Source organism: Lethenteron reissneri, chromosome 20 (assembly GCF_015708825.2).
Source record: "Lethenteron reissneri isolate LAM-NWPU_2019-01 chromosome 20, ASM1570882v1, whole genome shotgun sequence".
NCBI lineage: Eukaryota > Metazoa > Chordata > Hyperoartia > Petromyzontiformes > Petromyzontidae > Lethenteron > Lethenteron reissneri.
This window is the reverse complement of record NC_083798.1, coordinates 1,711,177-1,728,127: the sequence shown is the minus strand read 5'-3', so window position 1 is coordinate 1,728,127 and position 16,951 is coordinate 1,711,177. Positions and strand designations below refer to the sequence as shown.

At 44.5% G+C, this 16,951-nt stretch overlaps 1 protein-coding gene across 1 annotated transcript in view; it reads left to right on the top strand.

Annotated features, from left to right (window-relative positions):
* Positions 1–13,650, top strand: part of LOC133344580 (A-kinase anchor protein 12-like) — a 104,510-nt gene extending 90,860 nt beyond the window's left edge. The window contains exons 10-12 of the mRNA XM_061554576.1: positions 469–550; positions 834–919; positions 4,631–13,650. Coding sequence (XP_061410560.1) covers positions 469–550; positions 834–919; positions 4,631–4,828 — 366 coding nt within the window. The 3' untranslated portion in view covers positions 4,829–13,650. The remainder of the gene's footprint in view (positions 1–468; positions 551–833; positions 920–4,630) is intronic.
* The last annotated feature ends 3,301 nt before the right edge of the window (positions 13,651–16,951 follow it).

Sequence of the window (16,951 nt, the reverse complement as noted above, 5' to 3'; positions counted from 1 at the left end):
ATATTCTATATGGACGTATTGTTAATATGCTTATAACCTGTATTACCTTCTAATTTTTGTGAAAAGTCTTGATGTGGATACTATACAATATTGAAATGGTATTGCATGTTCACTTCGTTAAGGAGAGTAAACCATCACACAAACGCCGGTCATTCTCGCAGCAGCAGCTGCTTTTGGCTAAGCCATCAAACAAAGGCGGTGATCACCGCATCGCGCGGCGCTTTCAGATACGCTTCTGCGGCCGTCTGGAATGCTCTTCCTTCCGATATTAGCAAGCCACTGGAGCTCTGAGCTTTTAAATCATCTACATTGAAAACTCATTTCTTTAGAACTGCTTTTTGTGTTTAGTTTGTAGTCCTTCCTTATGCACACATAAATACATGCGCCATCACGATAACCAACACCAACTGCAGAAGGCACGCACCCTTAAATTCCCACTTTCAACCACGTCCCCACCACTCCGAGCAGGTGCAGATCGTGACCAAGAAGATCGATCTGAGCCACGTGACGGCGAAGTGTGGCTCCAAGCACAACATCCACCACAAGCCAGGTGCGTGGGGGAGGGAGTGCTCACGGCTCACACCTCGAGCTCGTTTTGTCGAAGCAAGTGAGAAGTCACGATACCAGGGGAGACGCTCCATTGCAAAGCGGAACCTGGGTCACCAAAATGAAGCGGACAGAAATCAGATCAAAAACAGCTGTGTCACGTGACCTGTGCACCTGCGACAGCCAGCTTGGTACCCGTGAGGCCTGGCTGTACACTTGCACACCTGTGCAACTGCGCACGTGCACACTTGTGAAAGTACAGCACTGACCGACCGTGCGCCCCACAGGAGGAGGGAACGTGACCATTCCCAGCCACAGGGACAAGAGCAAGGGAGCCTCGCTGGAGAACGTCCTGGGCGAGGTGGGGAGCAAGGTGAGGATAGCACGATCTGCCATGTCCTCGCCAGCTACTCGCGATGCTGACCCTGTGAGCCCTCCTCGCACGTGTGTGTGTGAGACTGCAGAATGAACCACGTGCACCACGGCGCTTGTGCACGTAGCCTGGAATTAACCACGTATATGTATTTTAAACTTCTTTCGCACCGTACATAACCAACCGCGCTTATCACAAGTGCGAGGGAAGGACAACAAACTAAACACAAAATGCAATTATCAAGGAATGAGTGCTCAATCTAGATTTAATATTGCATCGCTCCAGTGGCTTCCTAATACCGAGGTGCACACTGTAACGGTGTGGCCACTGGACTGGAAATGCAGAGGGTGGCCGGTGAAGTTCGATCTCCCAGACATCTGTGGTGCATCGGTGAACTTGGCTCGATTTGCCTATCAGAGACACCACCATTGTTGATATTATCTCTGTTGTACATTTGTAGTAGGTGCTGGTGTTGATTCGTTTTAATGGTTACGTTGAAATTCGTAGAATAAAGTTAACATTTTACCAAGCACAAGTGGAATCAAAGGTTGTGCATGGGAGTCAAGCAATGAGGAATGTAAATTTGAAAAATGAATTATTTGTCTGACAGCCATGACAAATTGCCAAATGAATAGTTGGGCTTTGTTTAGCGATTGCTTTATTTTCGTGAGAGTGGTGGCCGTAATGAGGTAAACTTCGTTGTACGCTCCCCGAAGAATTGCTTTGGAAAGAGGCTTTTCATCTTCCCAGAGCAGGGAGACAGCGTGTGGCGTTCCATTTATTCTCAAGCAGATCCATACACGGGTGATGTCGATCCGTGGTGTGGCAGCTTGATTCATGCACAGAGAAAAACAGAGAATGCAATCAGCGTCTGCGTGAATTAAACAAATACGTGCATTCGACAGAACGCATTGTGGACGGTTTAATTCGATGCTCTTGACGAGTTGTGGCATTCCATCTAAAGAGCTATTGGAACACCGCGATGTTACGCGTAACCTTAATGAATGGGATTGGTGTATAAAGAAGAGCTTCAAACAGTTAATGTGAAGCGTATTAAAACATCATTAGAACAGCTTTACAGTATTTATTTGAAGACATTAGGGCTTTAGAGTACACGTATCCCTCGATTTACCAAAGGGATGTGTTTTTTTTAAAAACGCGCATTAAACGAAATTTCGTAAATCGGAATGGCTTTTCTCATTAATTTTATTCAACACAATTCGGGATGTGTTTCAGACTCACTCCAACTCTACTCCGAACCTAAAATATAATAAACCTATATCACTTTTCACAATACAAAAAAATGATAAAGAACATACATATTGAAGCGATTGAATAGTAATTAATGTAAAACAAAAATAATTAACCTTTTCAGGGAACTCACCAAACGATCTGCATGTTGGAATGAGTGGCAAGTTGATGTGGAGACGTCACTGCTGCCCTGCCGGGACACGTGACGCTGCCCTGCAGGGTCACGTGACGCTGCCCTGCAAGGTCACGTGACGCTGCCCTGCAGGGTCACGTGACGCTGCCCTGCAGGGTCATGTGACGCTGCCCTGCAAGGTCACGTGACGCTGCCCTGCAGGGTCACGTGACGCTGCCCTGCAGGGTCATGTGACGCTGCCCTGCAGGGACACGTGACGCTGCGGCCTCCCGGGTGGCACTTGTTTGATGACCTCGTGCCGCCTGCCGGAGTGAACTTTCTATCGCGTGGAAATTCAATTTCGTTCATCAAAAAGCGTCCATGATTTGTTCAGTTGCGTTGATGCGAAGCTTCGTAAACCGAGTGTTGGCAAATCGAGAGAAACCTGAAGAGTATTAAGCAAGGCGCAAGGTTGTTATTCGCGTTCGTTAACAGTCGAAGACCGTGAATGATGAGGACGACGCATCTGTGCAAATGAGTTTGTTCTAGTAACCATCCCGTGCTGTGCACATGAGTCTCTGTAAATATAAACATTGTTTATGCAATGTAACTGCACTTAATTAGATTACCAACTTAAAGTTTAATCTAAAAACACAACCAGGATTTCATGATTTTAACAAAAAAACAGTAAAGAGATTAATGAAACAGAAAATTGGTGTGAAATGGATCCAATTTCTAGAAAATCACACCTGTCATGTATGCCCAACTATTATGTAATGCTTAGTGTGGTGGGACATTTTTCCAGAGCACTGGTTGATTAACTCTTATTTAACTACATGAATTACATTTTATTTCAGCCATGTAAGAGCCCATTGAGACAACGTTGTTTAACAAGACACACTTGGGAAAACGATACGGGTTTAACAATAGAGCAGCCTTGTAACGCGTGTTCATTTAACGCGTGGTTTTCTCCGGATGCCCCGGTTTCCACCCCGTGCGTATACACTCTCCTTGCTATAGAGAGAAGACGGCAGAACTTGGGCAATTGTTCGCGCCGTCTTAGCGCCTGGTTGCCTTCCAGCTTGCCTATGCTTGCTCAGCGATTTTGAGATGAGATCTGTGTAAATGACGCTATGTAAAACTCATCATTATTTTAAAGCATTGTAAGTACGGGGAGCAAAGGTTAATTTGAAATAAACGTTCTAAAGCATTATAATTTAAACTAAAATTTCCATTCCAAATATAGAAGTTGTGATAAGTAGTGTGGATTATTTTTCAAGTATAATTAGAATAATATTCTTATAGCAATTTAAAGCTTTCGTGACTGCAATGATTCATATTCTTGGTTCTTTCGGTAAAGTCACGTAGAAGGGAAATAATAAAATAATTTTACAACATAAGATAATTGTATTGTTATTATTTCCCTTCTACGTGACTTTACCGAAAGAACCAAGAATATTCTTAGAGCATTTTATAATTTATATGATGAAACGTTTCAGCTTATTCTAAGCTAGAGCACCTCGCACAGTCAGCCTTGCATATAAGTAGCACGAGGGGGCTTGAGAAGAGGACAGGGCTACGAGAGTCGAGATAAACACACCTGCCTCTTGAGGGCCCATAAGCCCATCATCGAGTTGAGCTTCATCAGCACCAATCGGAGGTGCGAGATACTGCAACGATTGAGCATTCGGTGACCCAATCGGCACATTCAGAGCTCGTTCAGATCTCTTACAAAGAACATTTCGCGCAACGAAAAGGGGATTACTGTTGGTCTATGATGGTGTTGGGCGCTGTGGTGTTAGTGAACTCAACTCGATGAGCCACCTGACTGCCTCATTGATCAAAACCCTGAGAGGGGGGAGAATCTCTGCGAACCGCCAAGCAGGGTTTGACTGGGCTACCGGCCAACAAGCCGGTCCTGGGCTTGGGCCATCACACACTCACCCATATTAAACCCTCACCTTCTGTCCATTAGCAAATTAAATTCATTTGGAAAAGTGTTCGGCAACCCAAGCTGCAAGGATTCGGCTTTGCCAGCAGATGCCAATCCTGGAGTTGGGCTACGGCACACAATCACGGGGTAAGGAGGAGGCCACAGCAGCAGAGTTAAATCCAGATAATCCTTATATAGGCCTCTGTTGGAAGGAAACATCATAAGTATTTATTCTTGGACTAAAGGTTTATGGTTTTTTCTATTATACATATGCATATCCAACCAATGGCCACGTTGCTTAATGATTGATCTTTTTTTATTATATCTCGTATGGAATAGCTTGGATGTATCTTGTGTCTGAGCCTCGTCCGTATGCCGAGGAAGCAACACGACAACCACTGTCGCTGCCCCACAGACCGACTCGCCGCCGAAGGACACGAGCGAGGCCCGGGCGGAGAGCCGCTCGCGCTCCCCCAGCGCGTCCGGAGGGCCCTCCCCGCTGCGCATCAGCAAAGTGTGCTCCATGGGCAGCCTCTCGCAACCGGACGGCCTCGCGCAGTCCGAGCCGCCGGCCAGCCAGCTCGCCGCAGTGCTGGTCCAGCAGGGCTTGTAAGGGGCCCAGCCCCTCGTGCCCCCCACCCTCCACCCCCCCTTCCCCCCACGTATCACGGGCCAGATTTTCTGCGATCGGCGTAATGGTGAACAGAAACGTTACAAAGTGCATTTTGCTGATGAAAGCATGTAGTCGCGTGGTACTCGTGTGGTGTGATCGTAGGCCTTAAGTAACCTCGCATTTCCTTTCTTTTGTGGCTTTTAAAGGAGTGCGATGCGGCGCCGGTCCTGTCGCAGGTTTGAGATGTACCCAGCCGCTGCTCATAGCTGTGCATTGACGCAGCTTTGATATTTGCTGACACAGAGCGCAAGTGTGCGAAAACGACGAGAGGCTGCCACACACCGCTTAATGCACGCACAGCATGCATTCAACGTAGCGCCGCAAATGTCGCGCGCCCCATGATGTAGACATACCGCATGAACTTAACACCGCAATCTCGCTACAAACGCAGAGCCACGCGGCATCTGTTCACCATTTTGTGATCGTTCACAATGGGGCTCCTCGTGCAGAAGATCGGATATTATATGAGCATGCAATTCATGAGGTCTATAAGATCGTGCATAGCATTGTGACCGAAAAACGTTCTGACGGACTTTGTGGTCAGCAGAAAGCATTTCCTATGAAATGCATCCAACGTGATTTCCAATTTAGGCAAGTCATATTATTCTTATTAACGTATTATATAAGTATACCCCTCTGTAAATGGCTCTAGCTTAAAGTGGCTTGCCCCAACGTCTGCCACTGCGCAGATAAAATATGTTAGAACATTCTCATCCACGACTTTTAACCCTTCCACCAGCAGACGGATTTGCATTTTTTTCATCCATTTGCATCGTCCAATGCTACGTTTCCGGGAGCGCGCTTGCACTAGGGATGGGACAGGATTATGACGACACAGCCAATGTGCTTTGGCTCAGCAAGAGGCTGCCCTTGCTTACGCAATGGATATGCTTTTCTTTAATGTGACATTACTTTTGCCAAAAAAATATGAAGCTATATTTAACAGTGACTAAAACACAACAGACTCTGCTGGTTTTACTCAGCAAGTAACCACAGCAGGACGATGTTATATGCTACTGAACAGCTGGTCCTTAGCAGTTTGCAAAGCCAAGGTTGGTTTTCACTCGAGTCGATGTGGCTTCACCTTTCTCAATTTCCCTTTACGGGCGAAACCCAAAAGCTATCCCGCACAGTGAAACTAAAGTTACGCATTTTGACCATCTCTGGTTTTAAGCAGGCTGGAAAACCTTGTGTTGGTTCAGTCTACTAACCAATCATAAGTGATGCCAAATGCAAAATGGAATTGGTCACACTTGCACCAGCAGCTTTGCAAGTGAAATTATGTTTTGTTCTGTTTGGAGTCTTCCGCTCTTTGTGCAAATGAAAGGACATGCGATTTGGATTGTTCCACCTTGTGCTGATGCTGGCGATTCCATCTAGAGTGTACGCATTTGACCACGTGACAAAGAGAGTGAGAAAGGATTCAAACAAGCCAAGCTAATGCAGGCTTTCTAAACAGTAGATGGAGTTTTGATGATAAACACAAGACACTGCTCAGCTCAACCATAAGGTGACAAGATACACAGCGGAAATTCCAGTATTCCGAAATCCAGTAATCCGGAATATGGGGGGAGGGGTCATATCACGGATCCTGTAAGCCGTGGCACGCCGCAGCGGTAGGTTTTGTTATCCACGGAAACAAGTCGTGCCAGTACGACGTGCCACAGGTTATGGGAGCAATTGGCGACACGATTCAATCAATCTGCAAAAATATTTGTACTACAAGAAAACGGGTTTTCCGAGATCCATATGGCACAAATCTTCCATATGGGTCTGCGTTGGGGTAGATTTGTATTTTAAAGACTCGATATCCAAGTCTAATAAATTATAATTCTGTTATATGAAACAAATCACGTGAACAAAGCTAGTTTGTAGTGATGTAAAACAAACATTTCTAAATTAAAAATCTTACCTCCGCGTGTCCCAGCCGATTGGCTCCTGCAGCTCCACATTGGCACACAACAAAGAATCCGCGAGCTACAGGCCTTCGCAGAATATTGGATCGCGGATTATTAAAGTTGTGCTGTAGCATAAAGTGGTAAATGTTTTGGAGCAATCCTTAACCATTTATAAGCTGTGTCTATTGTTAGGGATGCAGACCATTTGGCCCTCTGATAAACTGTAATGCGTTTCAGATTCCACGTCTTTTTTTGTTATTGCAATGAGCTAAACATGAATACAAACAAAAATACAGTAAGTAATGTTAATAGATGTGAAACTAGTTTTAACATTAAAATATCTGTATATGTATCGATGAAATCTCTATGAAAAGTCTAAAATGTAGACACTTTATTTAGTTGCCACGAAAATACCCAATGCTGAAACATCAAGAAATAAGTATAGAATATGTAATGGCTTCTTGCAGTTGTGGAGAAGTTTTTGAACATAATATTGATTACACAATGCACGATGCGATGCCAATGTCACCCTCAATGCCGTGCTCATTATCTTAATTGCCGGAGGAAGCCGCAGTAGTGCTGCTGCACTACTGCGGCACATTGGCTTCTGTACTCGTGTGGAACTGGAAGGCTTGCTGCTGTTGGGTGTGCCGTGCTTTTTAAATGTAGCGAGTCCACAGTCTGTCCACAAAGCGTGCCGAATACTTTGGCTGAAATAAGCGTGGGTAAATCATCTCCAAGTGACCACTGGTCTATAAAGTAGCATTGCCAAAAAAGTTCACCATAAGCAATTACACGGTAAAAAATCAAACTTTGCGCCAACGTTGCGCCAACGTTGGCTTGTGGTTAGAACCATTTGTCCAACGTTTGGCCGACGGTTCCACGTCTACTGGGCACGCCCTCTACCCAAGTGGATTCAACGCTGTGCGTCCACTCAGCACCCTGGCGGTGTCACCGCACTCCGCAGCAGCAGCATCTGCGGCCTCCTTGGATTGATTGAAGAAGAACAAAAGTCGCATTCAACTATATAACACGTTTCAAAACAATTTCTCTCCCCCCCTCGCCATACGCAAGAAGACACACAAACGTTTGAGGAAACTCCGCACGCTCGATCGTGGCACATGACTGGAGTGTGAAATTGAAACATATTTGCTGTCCGCCAGCAGCATGTGTCAATTAAGCATCGCCGATGAGCACGGTTGGCTGCGTACGGTGTGAAAGAAGTCCAACACACACACACGTCCACCACCATGCCGTTATATAGAGGACATGTCCAGTCAGTCGCCTACTTTATTGTAAAAGTGGAACATTCACATATTTTTGTTGCGTTTATCAGGATTTAAAGCAAGTAAAGCAAGCACCAGACTTTTTCAGGGTTTGAGGAATTGAGTTGTCCATGTGATATATTTATATATATATACACACATATATATAAATATCACACCTGCATGTGATTGGCTGCATGCCACCTCTATTCAGGCCGATGGAATTATCTTCTGTGACTGAAAAAGTTTGGATTCATTCCACGCGTTCAACCCGTTCCACGACACCTGGCGTAAGACAAGTCAATCCGTCATGCAAACGAGCGCTAACACTTTATGTTAAATGAAAAAAAAGCAAAGTGCCACCTACTATTGAAATTGATTGAATTATTTATTTTAAAACCCGGTGTCTGGAAATAACTTTGAATTTGCTATGCAAATGCATGATTGGTTTCCAGTACTGTAATTATATCCTTATCCAAGTAGCTTCTAAAATAGTAACTGACTAACCTGATTACAAATATAATTTCTGGTTACTATGTAATTGCTTAATGTCTGCGATTTATTTTTCTAAATCCCTTATCCCTACAAAATTGTCTTGGTACCATTACACTTCTAGTTAGTGAGTATTGCAACAAAAGCACGATTGTTTTATCGCAAACAAAAACGTCTCATGCGCGACAATTATGAGGCGCACTCGGAAACGTTACCCATAAACACTTTTGTTGAGCGCACTGCCAAAGCAAAAGACAAATCCCATCAGCATTCGTTTTTATCTCTTTACGGAAATTGTAATATTTGCATTGCAGCAAAAAAAGCTGGTTAAAGGTCAGAGTGAGTGTTTGCCGACGACTTTCTGAGGCGTTTGCGAGGAAATGGGCACAATACAATGCCCCATTGCGGCAAGTCTTCTTGAGGCCATCAAGACGTGAGTGATTTGACATTAGCTGGCTCGGCTCACCGAGGGGTGTCTTTAAGTTACCAGGAACATTCGTTGTGAACAAAAATGACTCCCCCCTGACAGGATCACAAGCTATGGGCTTTCCTGGTGCCACGTGATGGCTCTGTTGGATGCTGCAGTTGATCAGCGATCGAGTGTACGCACTGCCAAGTCCTGTTTCCAGACTATTCTAAGGCACCGATATGTTACGACGACTTAATTTATACTTATATTTGCGTTAGGTTTCTTAGGCACGTACAGCATTCAAGGTGAAGAGGGCTGAAATGATCCAGTCCAGGTTGCAACCCACGAACTGGTGTGATCAGTGCAGGTGAATGTAGATTATAGTTTTTTAATGCGAGAGAAAAACACAACAACACTGTGACATATGCAAACGTGAGACCAGATCAAATCAATTATCTGACCTAGTTTGCTTATTATGCTTAAGGTTGTTTGTAAACGGATACTACACGATTTAATACATGTTAATTTAACTTTAAATGAAGTGTTGCCCAGCAAGCTGTGGTGAGCATATATAAAAATACTTCTGCCTGTTTAGCTCCTCAAGGAATATTCTGCTGTTGTTACCCAGCTCAACAATGCACCTGGACCACCGCGTGTTTTGTTAATACCCTAGGCTATTGTAAGATTTCTCTACGTTACTTGTAGTAGATGAACGGAATTACGATATTATATATTGTGTTATGATAACTGTATTATTTAGCCGCTTAACAAACAAAAAAACTAAAACAAAAAAACAGCCTTTAACATTCTATTAATTTAGAAGCGTACTAACACTACTTCTCTATACTCCGATATGGTTAGACCAGTTAGATATTGAATGAATTTGCATGTCTGTTTTGAGATTTAAGTTTAATGCTTACTAAACTTAGCACTTTAATGGATATGCCTGGACGAGTATAGCAGCAACAAGGGACATACAGAGACAATGAAATGTGTGGAGACAGCCGTGAGCACAAGTGGAGTTGTGAATCACGCACACAGCACTCGGCTTGGCTTGTGATGTGCAGTCACGTACAGCTTTGGATGGGCCAAGTGTCTTGTAATTAAGGTCTGTTTGTTGCGAGTTTACTGAGTTGAACATTTATTGAAACAAAAGAGAGAGAGAGAGAGATTTAAAAAAAACACAGGGTAAAGAACATTCTGCAAATGTCTCCGAACTGCTGTGCCAAAGTTTAGGTTATCAGCAGAGGATGATGGTGCAGTTTGTACTTTTCAGGGCAAAAATGCTGAAAGTGAAAGTGCGTGCAGCAGGCCTGGCCCAGGCACTGTGTGCTCGCTTCACGCGAGACGCAGGGAGGAGGACACCGGCTACGATTTGACCCCCAGCGTGAGTTGTGGTATTTGTCCGTCTGAATTTGGTCGACGTGACACTAACCAGATAAGATGATATCAGTTAAACTGGTTTGGGGGAAAAATACAGTGAATAAGAATATGACGTTATTTTTAGACATCCATTGGCTGACTACAATGTATAAAGGGTCCAGTGACGATGGCTCGTGTTCTCCCGATAGAGTGCATGGCGTAGGGGTCGAACAGTGACGACGGATGCTTGTTATTAAGTGCGATGTGTCAGGGTCCAGCAGCAGGTCTGCTGGGGTAATTGGGTGGTGGTGGTGGGGGGGGGGCGATTTTTCTGTTACAAGAAGATAACACAAAATAACACTGGTCGTTCTATGAGCGTGCGTGTGTCACAAGGTGAAATCACAGCACCATTTATCAAGGCCTTTTAGTTTGGATATGAAAACTCTCCCCCCACCACCACCACCACCACAAAACAGACCCCAGGTGCGGGAACATTAAATTGACTTATTTCCAAGTCGTGAACAGATTGTCAACTGGGTTTAAGTAGATTGTTCGGATATGGATGGAAATTGGTTTACGATAACAGAGGAAGTCCGGTGGAGCAACGGTGTAAATAAGAATGCCGCGTGAGTTTCTGCACAACAAGCAAGCTTACATCGTCTCCATTGCGTCCCCGCGGTGCTCGGGCTCGTTGATAATAATTGTCGTTGCTTTATATTCTTGGTTCTTTCGGTAAAGTCACGTAGAAGGGAAATAATAAAATTATATAAATATAAAACAAGAAAAATTCTCACGACGTTTCGACTGCAACACAAGCAATCATCATCAGGTGTGAAATCCACAGCAAGAAAATCCACAGCAAGAAAATTTTCTTGCTGTAGATTTCTACGTGGCTTTACCGAAAGAACCAAGAATATGAATCCCTGCAGTCACGAAAGCTTTAAATAAAAAATTGTTGTTGCACCGTGATAATTATTGCACCACACAGCGCTCAGTGTATTCCCAGTTACACGCAACGCCACATTCTTCAGCCGTGCAGGAGGAGTGCATCCAAGTGGAACAGGCTACGGTGTATACGACCTCAGATGCAGCTGCGATGGCGTGATTTACCATTCGCAGTGACCCCAACGGTAGCGTAAAGGTGCACCACCACCACCATATGCTGTTCCGCTCTTTATCTCCGCTGGCATTCTCGCGGAGACGCTGCATTATTCAGAGTAACAATTCGGGTCAACCAATTTCACCATTTTTCATCGGTCGCACTGGACATGCCTAATGGGGCTGTTCTATTTAAAGCATGAGCTCTTGCAGTTGAAATGAGGCACCTTTGACATAATGCTGTCGTGCCCGTACCACAAGACTGGCCATGGCATTGACAATTTTGCGTCCACATCGCCGCCTCGGATTGGGAACAGATTGAGAAGAGCGTAACATTCTTTTTGAGAGGCTTATTTACCTCAGATCTCAACCCGATTCTCTCATGCAGGAATTTAATTGGTATAATTAATCAGCTGCTGCTGCTGCACATTTATTACACCTCCCTTAGTCTGCTGCATTGCTACTTGTAGTACACTTATAGTCAAATATACTGATGTTTTCCATTTTAAACCTCTACGAAAAATGAATGAGGTCCACTATAAACTTCTACTTTTCTTTTTCTTGATTTATTTTTGCTTATTTCCCCCGCTGCACTGTTGGGTAAAAATGTGAAATTTCCCCAGTGGATTGTGTCTTCACTCAGAATCAAGTTGCCCTGTTGCAGACTGTAAACATAACTCTGATGCAGGATGCATACTTATTGCAGACTAGGCACCAACAGACACAGCTCCCTGGGAGAAAACTCGTGAATTCGCGATTGCAAACAAAAAACAACTTGCTCTGATAAAGAATGCTGACAATCTGGTTACATAACTGTGAGTGGCCATTCACATATCTGGCCCAGAGTTTCAAATGGATGCTATATTGAAACCCCGGCTTTATTGGCTGTAATAACAAAATAACTGCAGCATAACAGAAGTTCAGAACGTGTTTGCACACAGAGGCATCATATTGATTTTAACGATTCTAGGGATGATGCTTGTTCTGTTAACCCGTGCTGTCATAGCTACACGTTTTAAAAACCAATTCTTTCCACCAACAATTTGGATGGAATGCTGAATTTCCACAATGAAGTCTTAACATTATTTGCAGCTTGCATCACAGGTAATAAATGGCGGGGAGAACAGAGGGCCATCGCCTCCGGTGGAGGCTTTTCCCTTTCATTCCATTCACGTCTCATGCAAGCAGCCTTGTGGCGTCGCCTTCGTGGTAGCAACGTAAACATTGCCTGGGTGGCCATTGCCTGGTGGCCATTGCCTGGGCACAATCACGAGGACTGCCGTGGGCATCCCCACTGGTCGATGGAAGGAAAGGAATTGATCCAGCTACGGTGTCAGGATTAACGCTCCTTTGCTCTTCGTGTCTCACTTGATACTGTGGGCCAACTCGTGGCTCCACAAGCTCCTCCACCTGCGGGAACCCTTCACAGTTTCCAATGCAGCCATACGCGTCACTCAGCCCATGCAGGCGATTTTAGGAAACGCATCGCTGTGAGGAAAATCTGCTGATTTAGACTCAATCACTTAATCTTTTCACACCGAAACCAATGCTCACCGGAACATATAGCAACAGACAATGTTACCTTGCTTGTTGTGCATCTGCAGCATTACTGTGACACCGGATAAAGGTCAACACACGTGAAATGTATGCCTTTGATTGGATTGCAGAGAGCTCACACAACTTTGTTTGAATATGTGTTGCCAGTGAGTGTAATTCACTGGCGTCACTGGGTTGGCTGAATGTTTTGTTTGATAATGGCAGAGTGCATTGTTTCACAAAACTGCCATATGGTGTACTTATCTCAAACGTGATCATAAAAACGATTGCATACTGTTATAAATTGGTTGATGCTTTCTCTTATGGGAAGTTAAACGCCACGCTTGACGTGTTCTGTTTTTTTAACACATGGCATCGCAGTCGACTTGTGAGTCAGTTCAACATTCGTGGGCAGCCTCGATGGGAGTTCTCGAAGACGAGCCCACGTGCTCTCTCCTCTGGTCGGCAGTGTAACAGATCTCGGGGGAGACAGGCGACAACGCGGATGGACGATGTGGTTGCTGTGCTTTGCATTTGGGTTGTGGTTGTGCTGGCTCTTGCGCAACGTGATTCGACGTTTTGTTTCTGTCGTATGTAGTAGTGGCTCCGTGATTTCCAGTAACGTGTTTGCCGTTTCAGTTTTCGTGTATCTACTGTAGCTGCTCAATTTAGCCCAAGCATCAAATAAACAGGTTATTCTTATCTGTAGGGCTGCTTGATTTTGTCTTTTGTTATTTAAATTACGTCTGACGCATTTTGCAATGTGCACGTTTTAGTTTTCATCGGAAACACGAATAAATAATACAACAAAAACATTCGAATGTTTTTTTCTCGCAAACCTTAAAATAGTCGTCCCAAGCAATCACCATGACACAGGCTCACAGCCCTGATCAAGTAAAAACGATGAATTGTGATTTTGACCGTGCAGATTGGGGGCGACTCGAGTCATAGGCGTCTCGTGCTGAGATGTCGAGAGCCGTCGTCGTTATCCTGGGCGGATGCCACCGGCGGGAGCTCTCAACTGGCAATTGGCAAGTGTTGAGTTTAAATACCAGTCCAGAGTCAACACAGCCCATCGTCCATCCAGGAGCAATACAATGAGTACAACTTTGTGATTAATTATCATAATCATTATTGATCAAGCATTACAGTATGGAAAATGCGATTAAGTAATTAATTAGTCTTCTGATTATCGGTTCGTCTGACAATTCTGATAACAAACAATAGCCGTGAACATCTCACTTCGTCCCACGTGTGTTTCACGTTGGCCGTGACTTCAGAATCAAAATTCGTCCTGGAGGAATCCCATGAGCTGTGACGCTCTTTTCCGCAGATGTCCAAACCGAGGGGGCTTCTTGCCTTCGGGAGGCAGGATGGCAGGGCGGCCGCCGTTTTAAGGGAGTCTGAGGGATCAACCACGTAAAAAGTAGTTGATTCATCAACTAATCGACTAATCGTCCCAGCTTTAAACATATTTAACTTGTCTCAGAGCCCTGAGGGGAGAATGTGGCATTGAACTCCCTGGCTCAGGATTGTTGATGAAGATGAGCATCGCCTCGTGCTGGCTTCATCAGCTGGAGCTCATGCAATGGAACTGGGCAGTGTGGAGTGGTCGCTTCTTTGTTGCAGGGCCGAGGCCATCTCAGGGTGCTCACGTGGTGCAAACCCGTGGCAACTATCGATCCCGTCCAGTAGAGGGCGCCCGTGAGACAATCTCAACCCACATCGCAATGACCACTGAAGCCTTCGTGGCACTGCACGATAAAAGATACCACTACATAATGATTTGCTTCGTTGTGGAGAATATGACGAACAGAATAAACAAGCAGACAATCCGTTACCATCGTATGTCTATCACTCAACCTAAACACAAGTATTGAATTAAAGCTTTCGTGACTGCAGGAATTCATATTCTATGGGTCTTTCGGTAAAGCCACGTAGGTAGAAAAATAATAAAATTACCACGACGTTTCGATCGCAACACAAGCAATCGTCATCACGTGAAATAATATCGCGAGAGAGTTTCCTTTTTTTCCTGCCTCGGCAGCTCTCCCGCTATAATTTTTTCATCTGATGACGATTGCCTGTGTTGCGGTCAAAACGTCGTGATAATGTATTATTTTCCTATCTACGTGGCTTTACCGAAAGACCCAAAGAATAAGCACAAGTATCACACCTGCCACAAGGACGGGTCTTGACATTCAGTCTCTCATCAGCAGTCAGATTGCTTTAATTAAACCAATCCTGGTGAACTGCCAAATTTGTAGAGGCATTGGACAATGGCCCTTATTGTTAGATATGGATCCTAGATCGACCCAAAACTATGTCGTGATTCATACTCTTAGGTTTTTTTCGGCAAAGTCACGTAGGTAAAAATAAAAGTAAATAATACAAATAATAGAAATAATAATATAAATAAAAAATCGCGGTGTCGTCATTACATAACACAATATTAAATGGGAGTTTCTCGCACGTGGGAAGTTAAATGGGAGTTGCTTGTCGTGCAGGCGGCAATGTGCCATGGGTCACAGGGCGTCCAGATCCAGCGCCTTTGCAGTGGAGCGTCTCATTCCGTGCGGTAGAGGGCGCCATCGAGACATTCCTCCAGACACGAGGTTCCTTGCCTGTGCGGTGGGTAGAAGAATGGAGAGCGAGACTTCAATAGAGGCAACGCGTTCATTATAACAAGGGTAACCTTAACACGAAGGGGTAACGGCCTCTTCCTTCCACCCGATACTCTACGGAGGTCTGTCCTCCGGGCTAACGCGCCTAGCCCTGGGGAGGCTGACCCTGGCTGGGGTGCGGGTCTTGTCTTCAGGCTCCTCTTCAGGGTGACGGCTTCGGGTCTTCAAGTACACACCAACATACTCTTAGTTTTTTCGGTAAAGTCACGTAGGTAAAAAATGAAATTAAAATTTATAAAAATAAAATAATGTATATTATTATTTTATTAAAATTAATAAAAGTAAAATAATAAAAAATTTTACCTACGTGACTTTACCGAAAAAACTAAGAGTATGAATCCTTGCAGTCACGAAAGCTTCAAATCTAGAATTACACAACAACAGCTGGACCCGTTCAGGGGTCCGGCTTATATAGTCAGTCCCGGCTCTCTCCGCCCCGAGCCACGCCCTCCTTCTCGAACTTTCGAGAAGGACCTGGGCTGTGGACACGTCATCTCCCCAGCCCCCTTTTGGGGGTCCTGGTGTCCATACCTCCTGAGTGCCACGGCCCAGCTCGAGCCGGGCACTCTTCCACGCATCACCAAGGAATGCCACTCCACCTGTGGACGTCCGACAGGTCACCACCAGCCTTGATTAAAGCGAGATGATGAGCCACTGAATGTCGAATCCGGTCCAGAGTTTGGTGTTTTTCGCTGTTGTTTTGTTGCATTTCTCAAGCTTGAGAATTGATGTACGGTACTTGTGAAATTTGAACTTATATACTTTGTAAATGTGTGTTTAGTTATTTTTGATTAGTTATTTACTTAGTTTGGTTAATTACCTTTCCTATACTTTGCACTTCTATGGGTTTGTTTGTATTAATCTTAATTTTGGAGCTTTCGTGACTGCAGGAATTATTCTTTGGTTTTTTCGGTAAAGTCACGTATAAAAATAAAATAATAAATTAAATAATAGCATACGACGTTTCGATTTGTTTGTATTGTTTGTTTTTGTTGTTATAACTTTATAACACGCCCCCTACTGGACATCTATGAAAAGAGCTTCATAGCTCATCGGGATTCCTCCAGCAGTCCAAATAAAGATTCTGATTGTGTTGAATCAATGCAAGACCTCACAGAGAAATGGCTTGACGACGACATTCGACATTGGTGCCATAAAGATGCGGCTCTACTTGAGCATATTGGCACTACAAGACAGATGAGAAAGTGGAAACAAGTGACGAAATGTTCAGTGGACACCTACGAGCTATCTGCCCATGGCTCGTGAAAAAGAAGCTCATCGGATTACTCCAGTATAAATACATACAGATACGCCTCTAC